The sequence below is a fragment of the Ailuropoda melanoleuca genome, chromosome 8 (genome assembly GCF_002007445.2).
Source record: "Ailuropoda melanoleuca isolate Jingjing chromosome 8, ASM200744v2, whole genome shotgun sequence".
In the NCBI taxonomy this organism is placed as follows: Eukaryota; Metazoa; Chordata; class Mammalia; order Carnivora; family Ursidae; genus Ailuropoda; species Ailuropoda melanoleuca.
Genome location: NC_048225.1, coordinates 6,986,489 through 7,002,326, shown reverse-complemented (window position 1 = coordinate 7,002,326; position 15,838 = coordinate 6,986,489). Strand labels below are relative to the sequence as shown.

General features: G+C 39.1%; 1 protein-coding gene across 5 annotated transcripts in view; it reads right to left on the bottom strand.

Annotated features, from left to right (window-relative positions):
• ZC3H12C (zinc finger CCCH-type containing 12C) overlaps nucleotides 1–15,838 on the bottom strand; it is a 74,145-nt gene that overhangs the window by 14,113 nt on the left and 44,194 nt on the right. For all 5 annotated transcript variants that reach the window (XM_034665713.1, XM_034665712.1, XM_034665716.1 and 2 more), the window contains exon 3: nucleotides 109–248. In XM_034665713.1, coding sequence (XP_034521604.1) covers nucleotides 109–248 — 140 coding nt within the window. The remainder of the gene's footprint in view (nucleotides 1–108; nucleotides 249–15,838) is intronic.

Genomic DNA, 15,838 nt, shown 5'->3' with positions numbered 1-15,838 from the left:
GGAGACTGACTGAACAGATGGACCTCTTCGTCAGTGCGACATCTGACAGTGTCCAACAACCCGCCCAGACACGTCTGAAGCTACAAGCAGACCACTCACAGGGCTTACCTGTGATAAGAGCATCAGGTCGGGACTGCTCTTTTCTCCAAGCCGGAACAAAGACTGTAACATCTTTGTGGCCTCTTTCCAAAAACCAATCCACTGCCAATTTGATTCCCCGGCAGGAAAATACTTCTTTGTTTCCATGGCTGAAAGATGATTTTAGAACAAGTAAGACACAACAAAATCTAAATTCAAATTAATTCAAATTTATAAGGAGAACTGATCATCTAATTACAATAGTAATGGACTTCAAATTTAAGATGGAGTTGTACAGCTCAGAGAAACATGGAGAGAACCCAGAAAGTTGAGGAAACATATGAAGATGGGCATCATCACTGTGGGGAGAATAAAGAAAAGTAAGTTTTTCAATGTCAAATTGTAGAGGTTAACTAGTCTGAAAGATACAAGCTCTTTTTAATCAGGATGGGGAGAAAAGGAAGGGGTCTGCACCACCGCAAAAACTTCAGTCAAATGTGAAAAGACGTCATCTAGAAAAAAATCTGTAAATGGAAAATCATGTTCACAATGCTTAATCGCCTAAAAGAAACACTTGCCATGTCTTTAATGAAAAGACACCTGGTTTTAACAATACTGTGTTGGACAAGGATTAATGATGACAAAGGGCATTCAAAACTGGATTAAGCAGTTTTAGTGCCGACAAGAAAATGCTCAGATGAAAGTGTAGTCACTCAATTTTCTAGCCCCAGGCTCCACCTGTGCACTTTAACCTAATAACTCAAAAATAACACTGATTCTAATGTTTTTAAAGCAACAGTCTCCTGCTTTGAATGTAACAACTTTTTGTTTTTGTATTTTTTGCGGCTTGAACTCCATAATGGAGACAGATATTCTTTACTTCTCAGTGCAAAGGAGGGCTGAATGAAGTAAGGTAAGTAAATGTTAATTTTTAGCACAAATCAAATATTATGTGTATTAATATATTCTAGACCCCTGGGAAGTACTAGAACCATGTACATAATCATTTTAAGGACAAAACAGAATTAGACCAACTTGCTTTGTAGAGCCTGAAGCCTATAAATGCCAACCACATAGACTGTTCATGTTGCATGAAATGTCCGGGGCAAGGTCACAGGTGGACTCAGATGCAGTGGACATTTCGGAGGGGGGGGGGCATTGAGGTCCTAGTTCCTGGGTAAGTCGGGCTACCTGATGGCCCCGCCAGTGCCCCAGCAAATGACACACAGTGATGCTGAGTTTCATAGAAAATACTGAAATCAGTCTTCTGAAAAACTATAGGAAAGACTGGTATCATCACTTGAGAGAATATATATTATTCCTAAATACAAACATTCACTGAAACCTGACCATATTTTTATTTTGTATTAATGCTTTGAAATCTAAGTGTATTGTGCCTTGCTAGTCATTAATGACATTTGGTTTCCCGAGGCTTGAGCATTTAACTGCTTCTGGCTCTAAAGAGAGGACTGCATCAGCACTTTCTCCCCGGTGACTTCACTTGAGAAGGGAAATGGTCACATTGGACTCGTTAGAAGATAAGATCTATTTCTGCGAAGTATGTTCACAAAATGTGTGGCAACAGCAAATCATTTACAATCACGGGACAAAGATTCTCTAGATGCTGAAACAGGTAATATCCCATGTGATACTGACGGTAAAGGTTGTTAGTGCCCTCTGCTTGGCCCCACAACCCCTCCCCCGCCATCCAACAATACCTCCCAGGGAGAAAGCCAGCAAGAGGAAGAAAGGTGTCACAGTGTGAATGATACACAGACACAAAGAGCCCAGGTTTCTCAGTGGGTAAACCAATGCCTATCTCTGACATTGTTATTTGAGAAGAAAATACCTCCCTCAATTTAAGAAACTGTAGTCAAGTTTTCTATCCTTTGTAGCTAAAGAAAACTTGGAAAGCTCTATGAATATGTATTTTAATGTAAAAACATTAGAAGGACAAAACATTCAAATAATAGTAAAAAGAATTCACAAGGACGCTATAATAATTGTGAACTGAGTCTCCAAATGAGTAATGCAAAAGATAATTGGATTAGTAGAAAGAAAGTATTAACTGAATGATGAAGCAGAAAATGCAGTTAAGAATACAGACAACTGGGACAATCAATTACAAGCTTATCTAATGGACATAAACAAAAACCTGCACAAAATGAGAAAATCATTTCAAATACATGTGGAAGATCTATGAAATTGGCTTTGTACTAGGCCCCAGAACAGATTTCCACAGACAGCAAGAAACTTTATCATACACACAATATTCTTGGATAATGTTATTACACTGAAGATATAAGGTTCTAGTTCAAAAATCTGTATTGCTCTATACTAGCAAACCTATTTAAAATTTTAACTAAAAAATCCCATTTGTAGGGGTACCTGGGTGGTTCAGTCAGTTAAGCAGCTGACTCTTGATTTCAGCTCAGGTCATGAGCTCAGGGTCCTGGGATCAAGCCCCGTGTTGGGCTCTGTGCTTAGCAGGAAGTCTGCTTCAGGATTCTTTCTCTTCCTCTGCCTCCCCTCCTTGCTTGCCTCTCTCTCTCTCAAATAAGTAAGTCTTAAAAAAATTATCCCATTTGTGAAAGTAAAAAAACCTAAAATCTAAAGAGGAAAAGATAGACAAGAGCTTTATGGAGCAAACCAAAATGGAAAGCCTGTATTGAAGGGCATAAGTGAGGACCTGAATGAAAGGAACAATAATATACCATTTTCATGGATGGTGAGACTCTACATATGACGATGGCAATTCTCAGATTAATCTGAAATTCCAATAAAAGTCCTCAAAGGGAATTTTAGGGAACCCGAGAGGCTCATCCTAAAATTACTATGGGAAAACAAAAGACCAAGAATGGTTAAGCAGTATTGAACAAAAGAGGAGGAACTTTCCTGTTAGTTGTCAATACATAGTATAAAACTACAGAAATCCAATCAAGGTTATATTGGTACAGGCAAAGATTAAAAAACAAAATGTACAACAGAAGAGTGACCTGAAGGTAATACACGTGTATAAGTGACATTAGAAATTAATGTAGATGGACCATTTAACATGGTCCTCGGGTAACTGATTATTTATATGGAAAACAACTGTATTTTTATCTCCTACCATACACAAAAATAAATTGTAAATCAAAGATTTAAATATGAAAAATACTGTAAACTTTTATTATTATTTTTTTTAAAGATTTTATTTATTTATTCGACAGAGATAGAGACAGCCAGCGACAGAGGGAACACAAGCAGGGGGAGTGGGAGAGGAAGAAAGGCTCATAGTGGAGGAGCCTGATGTGGGGCTCGATCCCATAACGCCGGGATCACGCCCTGAGCCGAAGGCAGGCGCTTAACCGCTGTGCCACCCAGGCACCCCGAAAAATACTGTAAAACTTTTAAAAGAAATTATAGAACACACAGACATCAGGATGGGGAAATACTTTTTTTTTTTTTTTAAAGATTGTATTTTAGAGCGTGTGCATGTGTGCGAGCAGGGGGAGGGATGGAGGGAGAGGAAGAAAGGATCTTAAGCAGACTCTGTGCTGAGCACAGAGCCCTATGCAGGGTTCACTGTCATGACCCTGAGATCATGACCTGAGCTGAAACCAAGAGTAGAAGCTTAACTGACTGAGCCATCCAGGCGTCCTGATGGGGGAATACTTCTTAAGACACACAACCATGTGTTATCAAGAAGACTGATAGATTTGAGTACATAAAGCTTTATGCCAAAGAATAAACAAAATTGCCGTAGATTGGAACAAGGTACTTACAATGTATAGGACCAAAGAAAAGGCTGGTACTCACAATATATAAAGTATTCCTATACGTTGAGAAAGATTAACCATTTTTGTTTTTTTTTTTAAAGGCAAAAGATAGGAACAGTGAATTCACAGAAGAGGAAACCCAAATGACCAACGAACATATGAAAAGATGCTCACTAGTGAAGACATGCAAATTAAAGCCAAAAATGAGACACCACTTCACACTCATCAGATTGGAAAAAATAAAGTCTGCAAACACCAGATGTTGCCAAGGATGTGTGAAAGTAGGAACTCATACATTACAGGTGGGAGTGTAAATTGGTGTAACTATTCAGGAGAACAATTTGGCAGTACTTTATAAAGTTGAAGGCGTGCTTTCTCTAAAACATAGTAATTCCATATCCAGGTATAGTAACACCCCACACTAATATGGAATCGGGTTCAATGCAATTAGCGATTGGCTCTCATGCTTGACCCAGACTGGGAGCTCACGTAGAGGCAGGGAGAGGCAGGCGAGTGTGCATGTGTAGAGCGGGTCTCTGAGTCTCTGACACTTTCCCAGCCGACCTTCTCCTTATCAGACCAAAGAAGTGAGTGCTAACCACGAAATCCCTGGAATGGTTGCTGTTGCCTTGGAAGTGCCTCCCAGCTACCAAGGCCCAGAATCATCCCCAGAAATATTAGAAGCCCAAGCAGATAAATGACAGGTGGTTCCACACTGCAGACGGGACTTCTACAGACTAGGAGAGCTTTAGGAGACTGAACCTAATCTCCCCTTACTGAGGCACGTTGATGGATGTCTGTCCTCATACGTGCTGGATACAGTACTTGTAGGAGGTTCTGATAATTATAAAAACAGGACGTCAGAGCAGCCACATGGTAGTTCCTGGTGCAAATGAACTGTGTGTTGAGTATTTACTAAAATAAGTAGGATGATGTTTAAGAACTGAAGTTTTAATTCCATATAAATAGAGAAGAAAATTCATTATAGTTCTTTAGTCACTTATGGGCTATGTCTGCATGCATTTTCTCAGTAGTAAAAATAGCTAATTCTATATTTATGAATTGGCATGTTCCTTTGGGCCTTGATTTCTTTTTCATTTCAACAATTTGGCAATAAAGATGGTATACCTCATGTGAGTCCTTCCAATGCTGAATTTGTTGGAAGATGTGTGGCCACCTCTGATTAGGTAAGAGACCCTGAATGTTTGCTAAAACATGTCCTTTTGACTCCGTGGGATTGGGTTCCCAGGGAAAATTCCAAACTCTCTCTGCAAATTCTGAGTTCCTGTATAATACAGGCTCAGAGTTCGCATGTGATTCACCACTGGCTTTAAAGGTAGAACAACATAAGAGGTCTGTCGGCAGGCACCTTTCCTAAAAGGCTTATTGTACTGTCATGTCTGGAATAAGCATGCTTATAAAAATCCTGCTTTGCAATGACCAGAGAAAGGCTCATCTGATGTAGGCAAATTGGTTTATTTATAGGGATTTTCTGAAAAACCCTATTTAAAAGGATTATTGGTATCTCTGAATGTCAGGAAATAAATAAAAGAATGAACCCGGACAGCCATAAAGAATGAATTAAGAAACTCTAGGCTTCATTCTCCTGGTTCCCAAGCCTTCTCGCTATTGCTGCTTCTCCCCCTACTCCCCTTCACCTTCTTTGCCTGGGATGGAGAAGAAAGAGACGATGACTTTTTGGCTGGATATTTCCCAATGGCTTTAGGGTCTGAGAACAACTTCTCTGTGGAAGAGGGAGACTTGCCAGCCTTACTTGAATGTTGTGATGTGAGTGCTAGCTCCATGATCCCCCACATTCAACATGCAAAACATAGCTTGGGAAGCAGAAATGATGACGAGGAGGAAAAAGGAGTCTTGAGAACTTGGATAAGAGACTGTTCTAGATTGAGAGCATCCGGATGGCTGAGAGTTGCCCTGACACCTTGGAAGAAAGGGAAACAAAAGGCATCAGCCTACCACACAGTATATGGAGCCATGCAAACCAGCCTTTCGTCTCAGCATGAGGACGTCAGGCTGCTCCCTTCAGGGCTGCAAGGACTCCGATGCCTGTTAGAAGTTACCCAGGACCGTGGGGTGGACCGGATGTGGAAAGAGTCCTCTTCCTAGCTGATACTGTCCGTCTTATGGGTATTTTCCAGTGCTCTGGAGACGCTGCGAAGACGCACCAAGGTCCACTACAGTGTGTTTCCAGTCCTACGGCCCTACGCGTGAGGGTGGATACCGGCTGCGAGCCTGCTCGGCCGTCTGACCTGTCTGCGGGCCCCTCCTCTGTGAGGCACTGCTGGGGGCAGTCCTTGAACTCTTTCTGCAACAGGGGACCTGGGCGAAGCTGCAGGGCTGCTGCTGGAGGAGTCCCCAGGGGTTTCTCGTCAGTGATTCACGGAAGCACTTTCTAAACCAAGGCAGGGGGCAGATCCGAATAGACTCGTAATCCCCTTCACGGTTTTGGCAGCCTTGCTATGGGATTCAAGCATGAGGAAGAGACGGGGTACCTGGATGGGAAGCGTACCCAGTTCCTCAGGGACTGGCTTTGGGAAAGATGCTTTCCCAGAGTTTTGGGAAAAGATAGAGAAAGGTAAAGGCAAAAAGAAACTCAAGACTGCAGAGTTACCAAACCTTATAAAGGTGTCTTTTTCCTCTCACCTTAATCATTTCCTGTCGTTTCTTGTGGATCCTAGTGCAATGTTATTCTGGAATTTCTATTGTTCTTTTCATGTTTCACCCAGGTCCAGAAATACGCACACGTTGTGGGTATCTCCAGATAACCTTTCCCCTGTTCTTTCACCTGCGAGGCTCCTGAGTGGATCTGAGGTAACCTCTTGTCTCCAATCCTGTTAATCTGTTGCGAAGAGAACTGCTGTATAAAAGAAGGGCTACCGTATTCTGTACTCCAGGTAGAGTATTTTGTAACTTCTGGCAGACAAGGCATCTGAGTTGGTAAATACGTGCTAGGGAGCTGCCAGGCTATGGGCCAAAGTTTGAAGAAGAGAGACTGTAGAACATCAGTGGCAACTAATAAACCACAAGGGAAACTAACTGTGGATTTATTAGTCATCGCAACTTCCCCAACAGATCCTGTAATTCATTGTACAGCTGGTACCAGACAGCAAGATGAAATTAATTTGCAGAGCACGCTGCAGAAAGGGCTACTGAGTTGGCTAGGGTAACTGCAGCCCTGACACTTCTACGGAGGGACTCTAACTCAGACAAGAGCAACTCCCTGTGAACTAGAAACTGGAAACCAGGGAGAACTAAAATAAACACAGATTATTTTGACAAACATACTCTTGACTAAGACTTTCACTATCCTAACTTCGCACTCTGTACATTCACTTCTCCATGTCTAACAACTATCTTCAATTTGAAAAGTACATAAACTCTTTGTCAATTCCATTAGCACTCAAACAACACAATATATACTTCCCAATGGAGAATTGCAGTTTACTTGCTTATTAATGTGTCATTAGTCACCTATGATTTATGGGTTATAAAGGCATATTTTGTACTACAGAGAAAAATTCAGGGAAGTACATATTTTCATGTAGTTTGCTTCAAAAAAGGACCTAGAAGAGGGGGACAATGCGCCAGCCACTCCACCAGCCATATCTAGGAAAGAGAATTTCCTATATAACACTTCCTTAAGTTATATATACACATATCATTAACTGGGTTAGCCAAAGGATGGGAAGGGTTACTTTAAAATTATAACTCGTCATTGAGTGGTAGACATGAGGAGTAACCGAAAACATGGAGAAATCTAAAAATGGAACAAGGCATCTGTTACTGCCTCTTTTCAGTTCTTTTGATGGCACTGAAAAAGGAAAACAAAGGAGTCTTTTTTTAATTATCTTTGGTTTGAATATGTGCTTTGAATTAACATATTACCTACCCTGCTTGTCAGGAACGGTGGAGGTACGGGGAGGTGATGGGGCGGTGAGGAGCCTGAGCGCAGCTCCTCCCCGAGGCACGCTGCGGCAACCCCTCCAGGTGACGCGACTCCCACTGAGATGAACGAAGACCGGAGAGGGGACGCCGCATGGAGGAGGGCAGGAGAAGAATCCTGTCTCCTCTCTTAAAAGGTCAGCACACTGTATCTCTTAGCTGGAGACCCAGCAGAGAACCAGCAGTTTGAAAAGTGTCTGGGGTACATGTGAAGAAGATATACTAATTTTGGACGTGGGCAGAGGGGGCAGGGATCTGAAGGTGCTGCTTCTTGCCCTCCTTCACTCTACCTGGCTCAGTGTTTGCTGGAACCAATTCTAACATTCCCTGAGGACTCACCCCACCCAGCAGATAGCCCTGGTCAAGACTGGCACCTCCTCCATAGTAACCTTTTCCCTGGGGATGGGGCCATTAGTCCCATCAGCCAACGTACCTACACTGAGTGCAGCCAGACCTCTCAGTCAGAGGCAAGTCCTGCCACTCATGTGGCATAGGTGGTCTTTCCAGATGGCTGAGCTGTGGGCCAGTTCTGCCCACCAGAGCACCCACAGGAGTTGTGCACAGCGCTACCGGGCACCACAGAACAGCTATACATAAGGCCACTTCTTGCAAGACCAGGAGATGTAGCTGACCTCATATGCGGTAACAAACAGGCAAAATGAAGAGCTAGAGAAATATCCAAAAGAAAGACAAAACCTCAGATAAGGAGCTAAACAAAATGGAAGTAACCAATCTACCTGATAAAGAGTTCAAAGTAAATGATCATAAAAATGCTCATTGGACGAGAGTCTCCAGAGTACATGAACTAAGGGAGAACTTCAACAAATAAAGAAGCACCAAAGCTGAAGAATAAAATGACTTAATGAAAAACACACTAGAGGGAAGCAGCAGCAGATCAGAAGATGCAAAAGATCAGTGAGTTGGAAGACAGGTAATAAAAAGCAGCCAAGTTAAACAGCAAGAATTAAAAAAAAAAAAAAAAAGAGGATCGGTTAAGGAATCTCTGGGACATCAAGTGTACTAATGTTTGCATTATAAGGGTCCCAGAAGTGATAAAAGGGTAGAAAACTTACTTACAAGAAAGAATAGCTGAAAACTTCCCTAATCTGGGAAAGGAAACAGACATCCAGGTCCAGGAAGCAAAGAGAGCCCTAAACAAGATGAACCCAAGGGGGTCCACACCAATTAAAATGTCAAAAATTGAGCATATTCAAAGCAGCAAGAGAAGAGAAAACTGTTACATTGAAGGCTATCAGTTGATTTTTCAGCAGAAACTTAAAGTGCTGAAAGGGGAACAAGGTACAGTCAAGCATACTCTAGCTGGAAAGACTGTCATTCAGAATTGAAGGAGTGACAGTTTGGCACGCAAACAAAAGTCAGAGGAGTTCATCATCACTAAACCAATCTTACAAGAAATATTAAAGGGACTTCCTTAAGTGAAAAGAAAAGGCCCTAACTAGAAGAAAATTCAGATAAAACTTCACTGGTAAAAGCAAACATAATGGTAACAGATCTTATAAAACTAGTACAAAGGCTAAAAGACAAAAGTAGTAAAATTATATCTATAAAAATCAGACAAGGGGTTCAAAGATGTAAAATATAACAAACTTTTGTAAAACATGGAAGGGGAATAAAAATGTAATCTTTTAGAATGTGTTCAAACTTAAGTGACCATCAATTTCATATAGACTGCTCTATACTTAGGATGTCCTGATAATCACCAACCAAAAACCTGTAATAGCTACACATGAACAGAGAAAGCCAAGCATTACACTAAAGAAAGTCATCAATCCCAAGCAATGAGCAAAAGAAAGCAACAGAGAAGTGTTATAAAAACAACCAGAACACAATGACCAAAAGGGCAAAGGGTAATAATTACATACCTATCAATAATTACTTTATATGTAAATGAACTAAAAGCTCTGATCAAAAGGCACAGGGCCACCGAATGATAAACTGATCTCTATGATCCTATAAGCAACTCACTTCAGACCTAAAGACACATACAGACTCAAAGTGAAGGGAGAGAAAAACATACAGTATGTAAATGGAAGTGAAAAACACTTGGGATAATATATCAAGATAGACTTTAAAACAAAGACTGTAATGAGACAAGGCACATTACATGATGATAATCCAACAAGAGGATATAGCAATAGTAAATATCTATGTTCTCAACATGTATTGAGAACACAAAATACATAAAACAAATATTAACATAAAATATTAACAAACACAAAGCAAAGCTAACAGTGATATAAGGGAATTCAACACCCCACTTACATCAATGAGTAGATAACCCAAACAGTGGCTTTGAATAACAGACCAGACAGAACTGAAAGCTACAGACAGAACATTCCCTCCAAAAAGAGAATACACGTATTCTTTTTAAGCACACGTGGAACATTCTCCAGGATAGATTACACATAGGCCACAAAACAAGTCTCAACAAATTTAAGATTGGAATCAAACATCTTTTTTGAGCAGAAGGGTATGAAAAAAATTGGAACACAGGGAATAAGCACGGGGAATAAAATTCTGCATTTCTATAGAATAGCAGAAATTCAGAAAACAATCTCATTTACAACTGCATCAAAAAGAATAAGATAAAGACAAAGAGTTGAAAAAACTTATTCTGACATTGATAAAGGAACTGAATAAATATCATTAAAATGTCTGTACTACCCAAAGCAATCTTCAGATTCAATGCAAACCCTAGCAAAATACCAATAGTAGAGCTAGAACAAGTAATTCTAAAATTTGTATGGAACAACCAACGACCCCGAATAACCAAAGCAATGTTGAGAAAGAACACAGCTGCAGGTGTCCCAATGCCAGATTTCAAGATACATTACCAAACTGTAATAATCAAAAACAATACGGTGCTGCCACAAAAACAGACACAGAGATCAATGGAACTAAACTGAGAGCCCAGAAACAAACCCACATTTCTATGATCAATTAATCTATGATGAAGGAGGCAAGAATATACAACGAGGAAAAGACAGTCTCTTCAATTAATGGTGCTGGGGAAACTGGACCACTTTCTTATCCCCTACACAAAAAAAAACCAAACCTCAAAATGGCTTGAAGACCTAAATGGAAGTCCTGAAATCCTAAAACTACTAGAAGAAAACTTAGGCCATGATCTCCTGGACATCAACCTTAGCACTATTTTTCTGGACCCATCTCCGAGACAAGGGAAACCAAACCAAACCAAACCAAACTAAACCGGGAATACACCAAGCTGAAAAACTTTTGCACAGCAAAGAAAACCATTAACAAAATAAAAAGGCAACGTATGTGATGGGAGAAGATATCTGCAAAATTATCTATCTGATAAAGAGTTACTATCCAAAATATATAAAGAACTCACACAACAAAACAAAAACACAACTCAAAAACCCCAAAAACAATCCAATTAAAAAATTGGCAGAGGATCTAAACAGACATTTTTCTAAATGAGAAATAGATGGACAAGAGATACATGAAAAGATGCCTAACCACTAATCATTAGGGAACTGCAAATCAAAACCACAGATATCACCTCAAGCAAGTGAGAATGGTTAGTATCAAAAATGCAAGAAATAACAAATGTTAGTGAGGAAGTAGAGAAAAGAGAAGCTTCAAGCACTGCTGGTAGGATTATAAACTGATTCAGCCACTGTGGAAAACAGTATAGATGGAACTTCCTCAAAAAATTAAAATAGAAATACTATACATTCCAGTAATTCCATTTCTGGGTATTTACTCAATGAAAAAGAAAACACTAATTTGCAAAGACAGATGTACCCCTATGTTTACTGCAGCATTATTTACAACAGGGAAGCAACCTAACTGTCCACCAGTAGAAGAATGGATGAAGAAGATGTGGTGTAGATAAGGCAATGGAATATTACTTAGCCTTAAAAAGTATGAACTCGCGCCATTCATGGAAACATGGATGGACCTAGAGGGCACTATGCTACGTGAAATAAGTCAGACAAAGAAAGACCAATACCACATGGTTTCATTTATATGAGGAATCTAAAACAGAAAACAAAATACCAAAACAAACATACAATGATAAGAATCAGACTCATAAATACAGAGAACAAATTGGTGGCTGCCGGGGGGGGGGGGGGGGGGAGGGGACTAGGTGAAATAGGTGATAAGGGATTGAGAGGTACGAACTTCCCATTATAAAATAAATAAGTCACAGGGGTAGAAAGTACACCTTAGGGAATATAGTCGATAATATCTTAATAACTTTGTATGATGACAAATGGTAACTACACTTATTGTGCTGAGCATTTTCTAATGCATATAATTGTTGAAGTGCTATGTTGTACACCTGAAACTAATACAGTATATGTCAACTACAATAGAAATAAACAAAATGGTGAACTTATGAAAAAAAAATACTTGGAAATTGCAGGTGATTTTTACTCTCGTTTTGACATTTATGTAGCAAGTCTATTACTTATATGATCCAAGGAAAACTATTCTTAAAACAATCTTTCTGTAACTGATCTAAAATATAATTATAAAAATAATACCTAGAATGCCGTACTCGTGATATATTAGCACAGCTACTTATTACAGTACTTCTAATACTAGTATAATACTAGCATTACTCAATGGGGACAGCTCTTCACGAGTCAGCCAATACGGTGAAAATGCATCATCTTTGGGATTAGCTAGGAGTTTAGGTATTTTCTTTACCACTTTTGTGTGTGACCATGGTGAGTTACTTGCTTGGAACCTCAATTTTCTCATGTTTAAAATGGAGATAAACCCACGAAGCTTGCAGGTGAGAGAGCAACAAGTCAGCGCGTGTGGTGCCCGGCACATGGAGGGCAGCAGCCATCAGGGCCTTCACTCTCTCCTGACCCTGCAGTCCTGACTTGTGGAAGATGGAAAAAACTTGCTTTAGAATGAAAATGAAGCCAATAAAATAAATCTTCATTAGCTTTAATCTCACCACTGATAGTAAATTGTGATTTTGTGAACAATATATTTGATGTCTGGAGATCACTACACTGTTTCGGTTTTCAAAAGAAACCAAAAAGTAATCAAGGCCATCAGAGGACTGAAAAGGGAACTGCCTTCTTTATAACCTTGTATCTATCATTTTTTATTTAAGTCAAAAATATGGCCTAAGTATGCTCTATTCTCCACTGGAAGGTCCAAGGATGAAACTCCAGTGGCTTTAATGGCCATTATTACATGCAGCTACCTGGAAGAAGACAAGTTCACAGGCTTCTCAGTCAAGTGGCTACAATGAAAAATTTAAAAGCCAAAGATACCCCTTTAAACCAGAAAACTGTATTTGAATCTTTGGCACAAAGTCCTTCAAGTTTAGATTTAGTTTCATTCCACTACAGGAAGTCAGGGTGCACTGGACATTAATTACAGAGTAACTGTAACGTGCTAAGAACACTAATAAAAATATTGAACACTAAATTCTTAATAGATCCAGGTGCTCTTCAAATATTTCATTACTTGATATTTTTTCCCCTCAATTTTTAGGCCTGATCATACATAAACCATGTTGGACATATGAAAATATTTTAAAGAACTCTTTAAAAAATGGCTTTAGACCTTTTTCACTAATGTCTTTTTCAATGTTTTATGATTGTTTAAAAGAAATTCTCACATCTTTCCTATGTTCCTTAAATAGGGAGAAAGGAGTGCAGCTGGATATAATCCTGAATATGGAAATAAGAGAAAATTTTACTTTCTATCATTGTAGTCTAAATTTTATACTGTATGATAATGTATAATGAAATGTGCTACCTTATGGGAATCCAAAATTTTCTTTTACACTGAAGGCTCCTACAATTCAATGACTGAAGGTCTATTTTGTCACTCTAATAGCTGCTCAGACTTATGATCTCTGATCTTTTTTCCAATACACCAGGAGCACTTTGAAGCTAAACCTAGTCGTTAGGGTGCTAAACGCTGAATGTACCTCCAGGAACTAAATCTATGCTCCCTTGTTGGAGATCTTTTAATCAGTGTCCATCAAGTTGTGTTCAAAACTTCCACACTGTGGCTCAGAGACACTTCTAGACAGCAGGGAAGGGAATTTTTAAGTGGAAACAGAGCCCACCTTTATCACACAATTCAAACAGGATTCTGATTTTGTTTTAAAAACGTGTTTCAAAGGTTTGCAGGATTATACCGCTTAAAAAAAGTCTGAAAAATCACCAATTTACAATAATGAAAATATATGAAATGCAGAAGAGCTTCCGATCACTCTCCACTTATGGATAGAAGAGCAGTGGGGTCAAGACAGTTCCGAGAACGGAACAACGTAAGGAAGAAGGAAAGGGGAAAGACCGTGTTGACCCTAGAAGGACCGTAATTTGAAGCCCAACTGATAATAGGAGGCACATCTAGCTAATTTTGATCCAAGTGGGTCGTTAAAGGTGTTGAAGAGAACATATCTGTGAAATAGGTATAAAAATGTCTTCAATTTCAGCAAAAGTAGAAAACAGACCCTAATCATGTTTTCCTATTTTTATAACTGGGCAACATTTCCCATTTCTTATAATTGGTAGCACTACAAGGGATCGGAATTAACTTCATTTATACATAATGGGATTACTCCTGTTGCCCATTCCTAGGTTACGGGTTAAACACACTGGAGATAACAGGAAAGTTTACTGACCACTGGCCTATTAAAATTCATGGTTGATGACAACCAGAATTGTGAATTTAGGATTATAAAGAGATATAGTGGAGTATTGCTAATATTTGTCTTTGTTGTGCTCCATACTGATATAACCAAAAACAGAAAAAACTAGTCATGATTGTTTCTTTTTGTAGTCTCTAAGGACTTTCTTTACAACAGTAAGAGCAATGGGACACGGCCCACTAACCTGTAAGTAATACCTAGGATACTCACCTAGGGGGAAATTAAGCTGTCCTTTAGTTAATGGGAAGCCCCAATTAGGCTAGGGCATAAAAAGCATTCCACTGAGAGGCTATCTAATAGAAATATAACGTGAACTACATACAGAATTTTAAATGATCTAGCATGGTGCATTTTTAAAAGAAAAAAAAAGTAAAAAGCAGTTGAAATTAATTTTAGTAATATTTCATTTAACTCAATTTATCAAAAATTATCACTTTAAGACATAAACAACATAAAAGTTATTGATATATTTCACATACTTTTTCAAAATGTGGTATGTATTTTATATTATCTCAATTTGGACTAGATCCATTACAAGAGCTCAAAGACACTGGGGCCAGTAGTCACCATGTTGGACCGCAGAGGTCCACTGCGCAGAATTTTTTATTAATTTTTGTTCAAAACCAAAACAAAATTTGAATGAACTCTCATTGTGTAAATCAAACAAGTGTGGACTAGGTGTCCAGGAGGATTTTATTAACTATATACTGGGGCTGTACTTAAATGCTAAACAGCACTAGGACAGCAAATCCACCAAATAACTGAAGGCAAATTTTAGAGCTTAGCTAAAATGACCTTCAATATTCAAATTTACATTGAAATGAGTTCTCAAGTTCACAAAGCCTCACAAACCAGACTGGAAACATGAAAGCCTTTGTGCATTTAAAAGATCAGATGCTAAATCCCATTATATAGATTGTTAAACTCTGCTTATTTTATAAATTTATGGGTTTACCCCACTAGTCTGGATATAAACAAACGTCATCACAAGTTACACATTTTCTCTGCTCATACTCTAAAATCTGTATCTGATTTCTGTTCAAACTTTCACTGATCCCCGTGGAGTGTTTGTGTACACCCCTGTTAACACAGATCTGTACTAACACCAGCTGGTTCCTACCAGGAGCCTTTCTTGGGTGTGGAGGTAGAAATGGTTAATTTCTCCATTTCCCGCTGTTTGGTACACAAAAGCAATGAATATTCTTAGTTAATCTTTTTTTTCCAGTTGCCCACAATTTAACCTTTGCATATACTCTAAAATATAAGAAGGTCTCCTGGTCTGCAATCTTAGTGCTAAAATCCTCTAAATTTCTCTACACAGTGAATTTTTTTTTTTTTTTTTTTTTTTTTTACA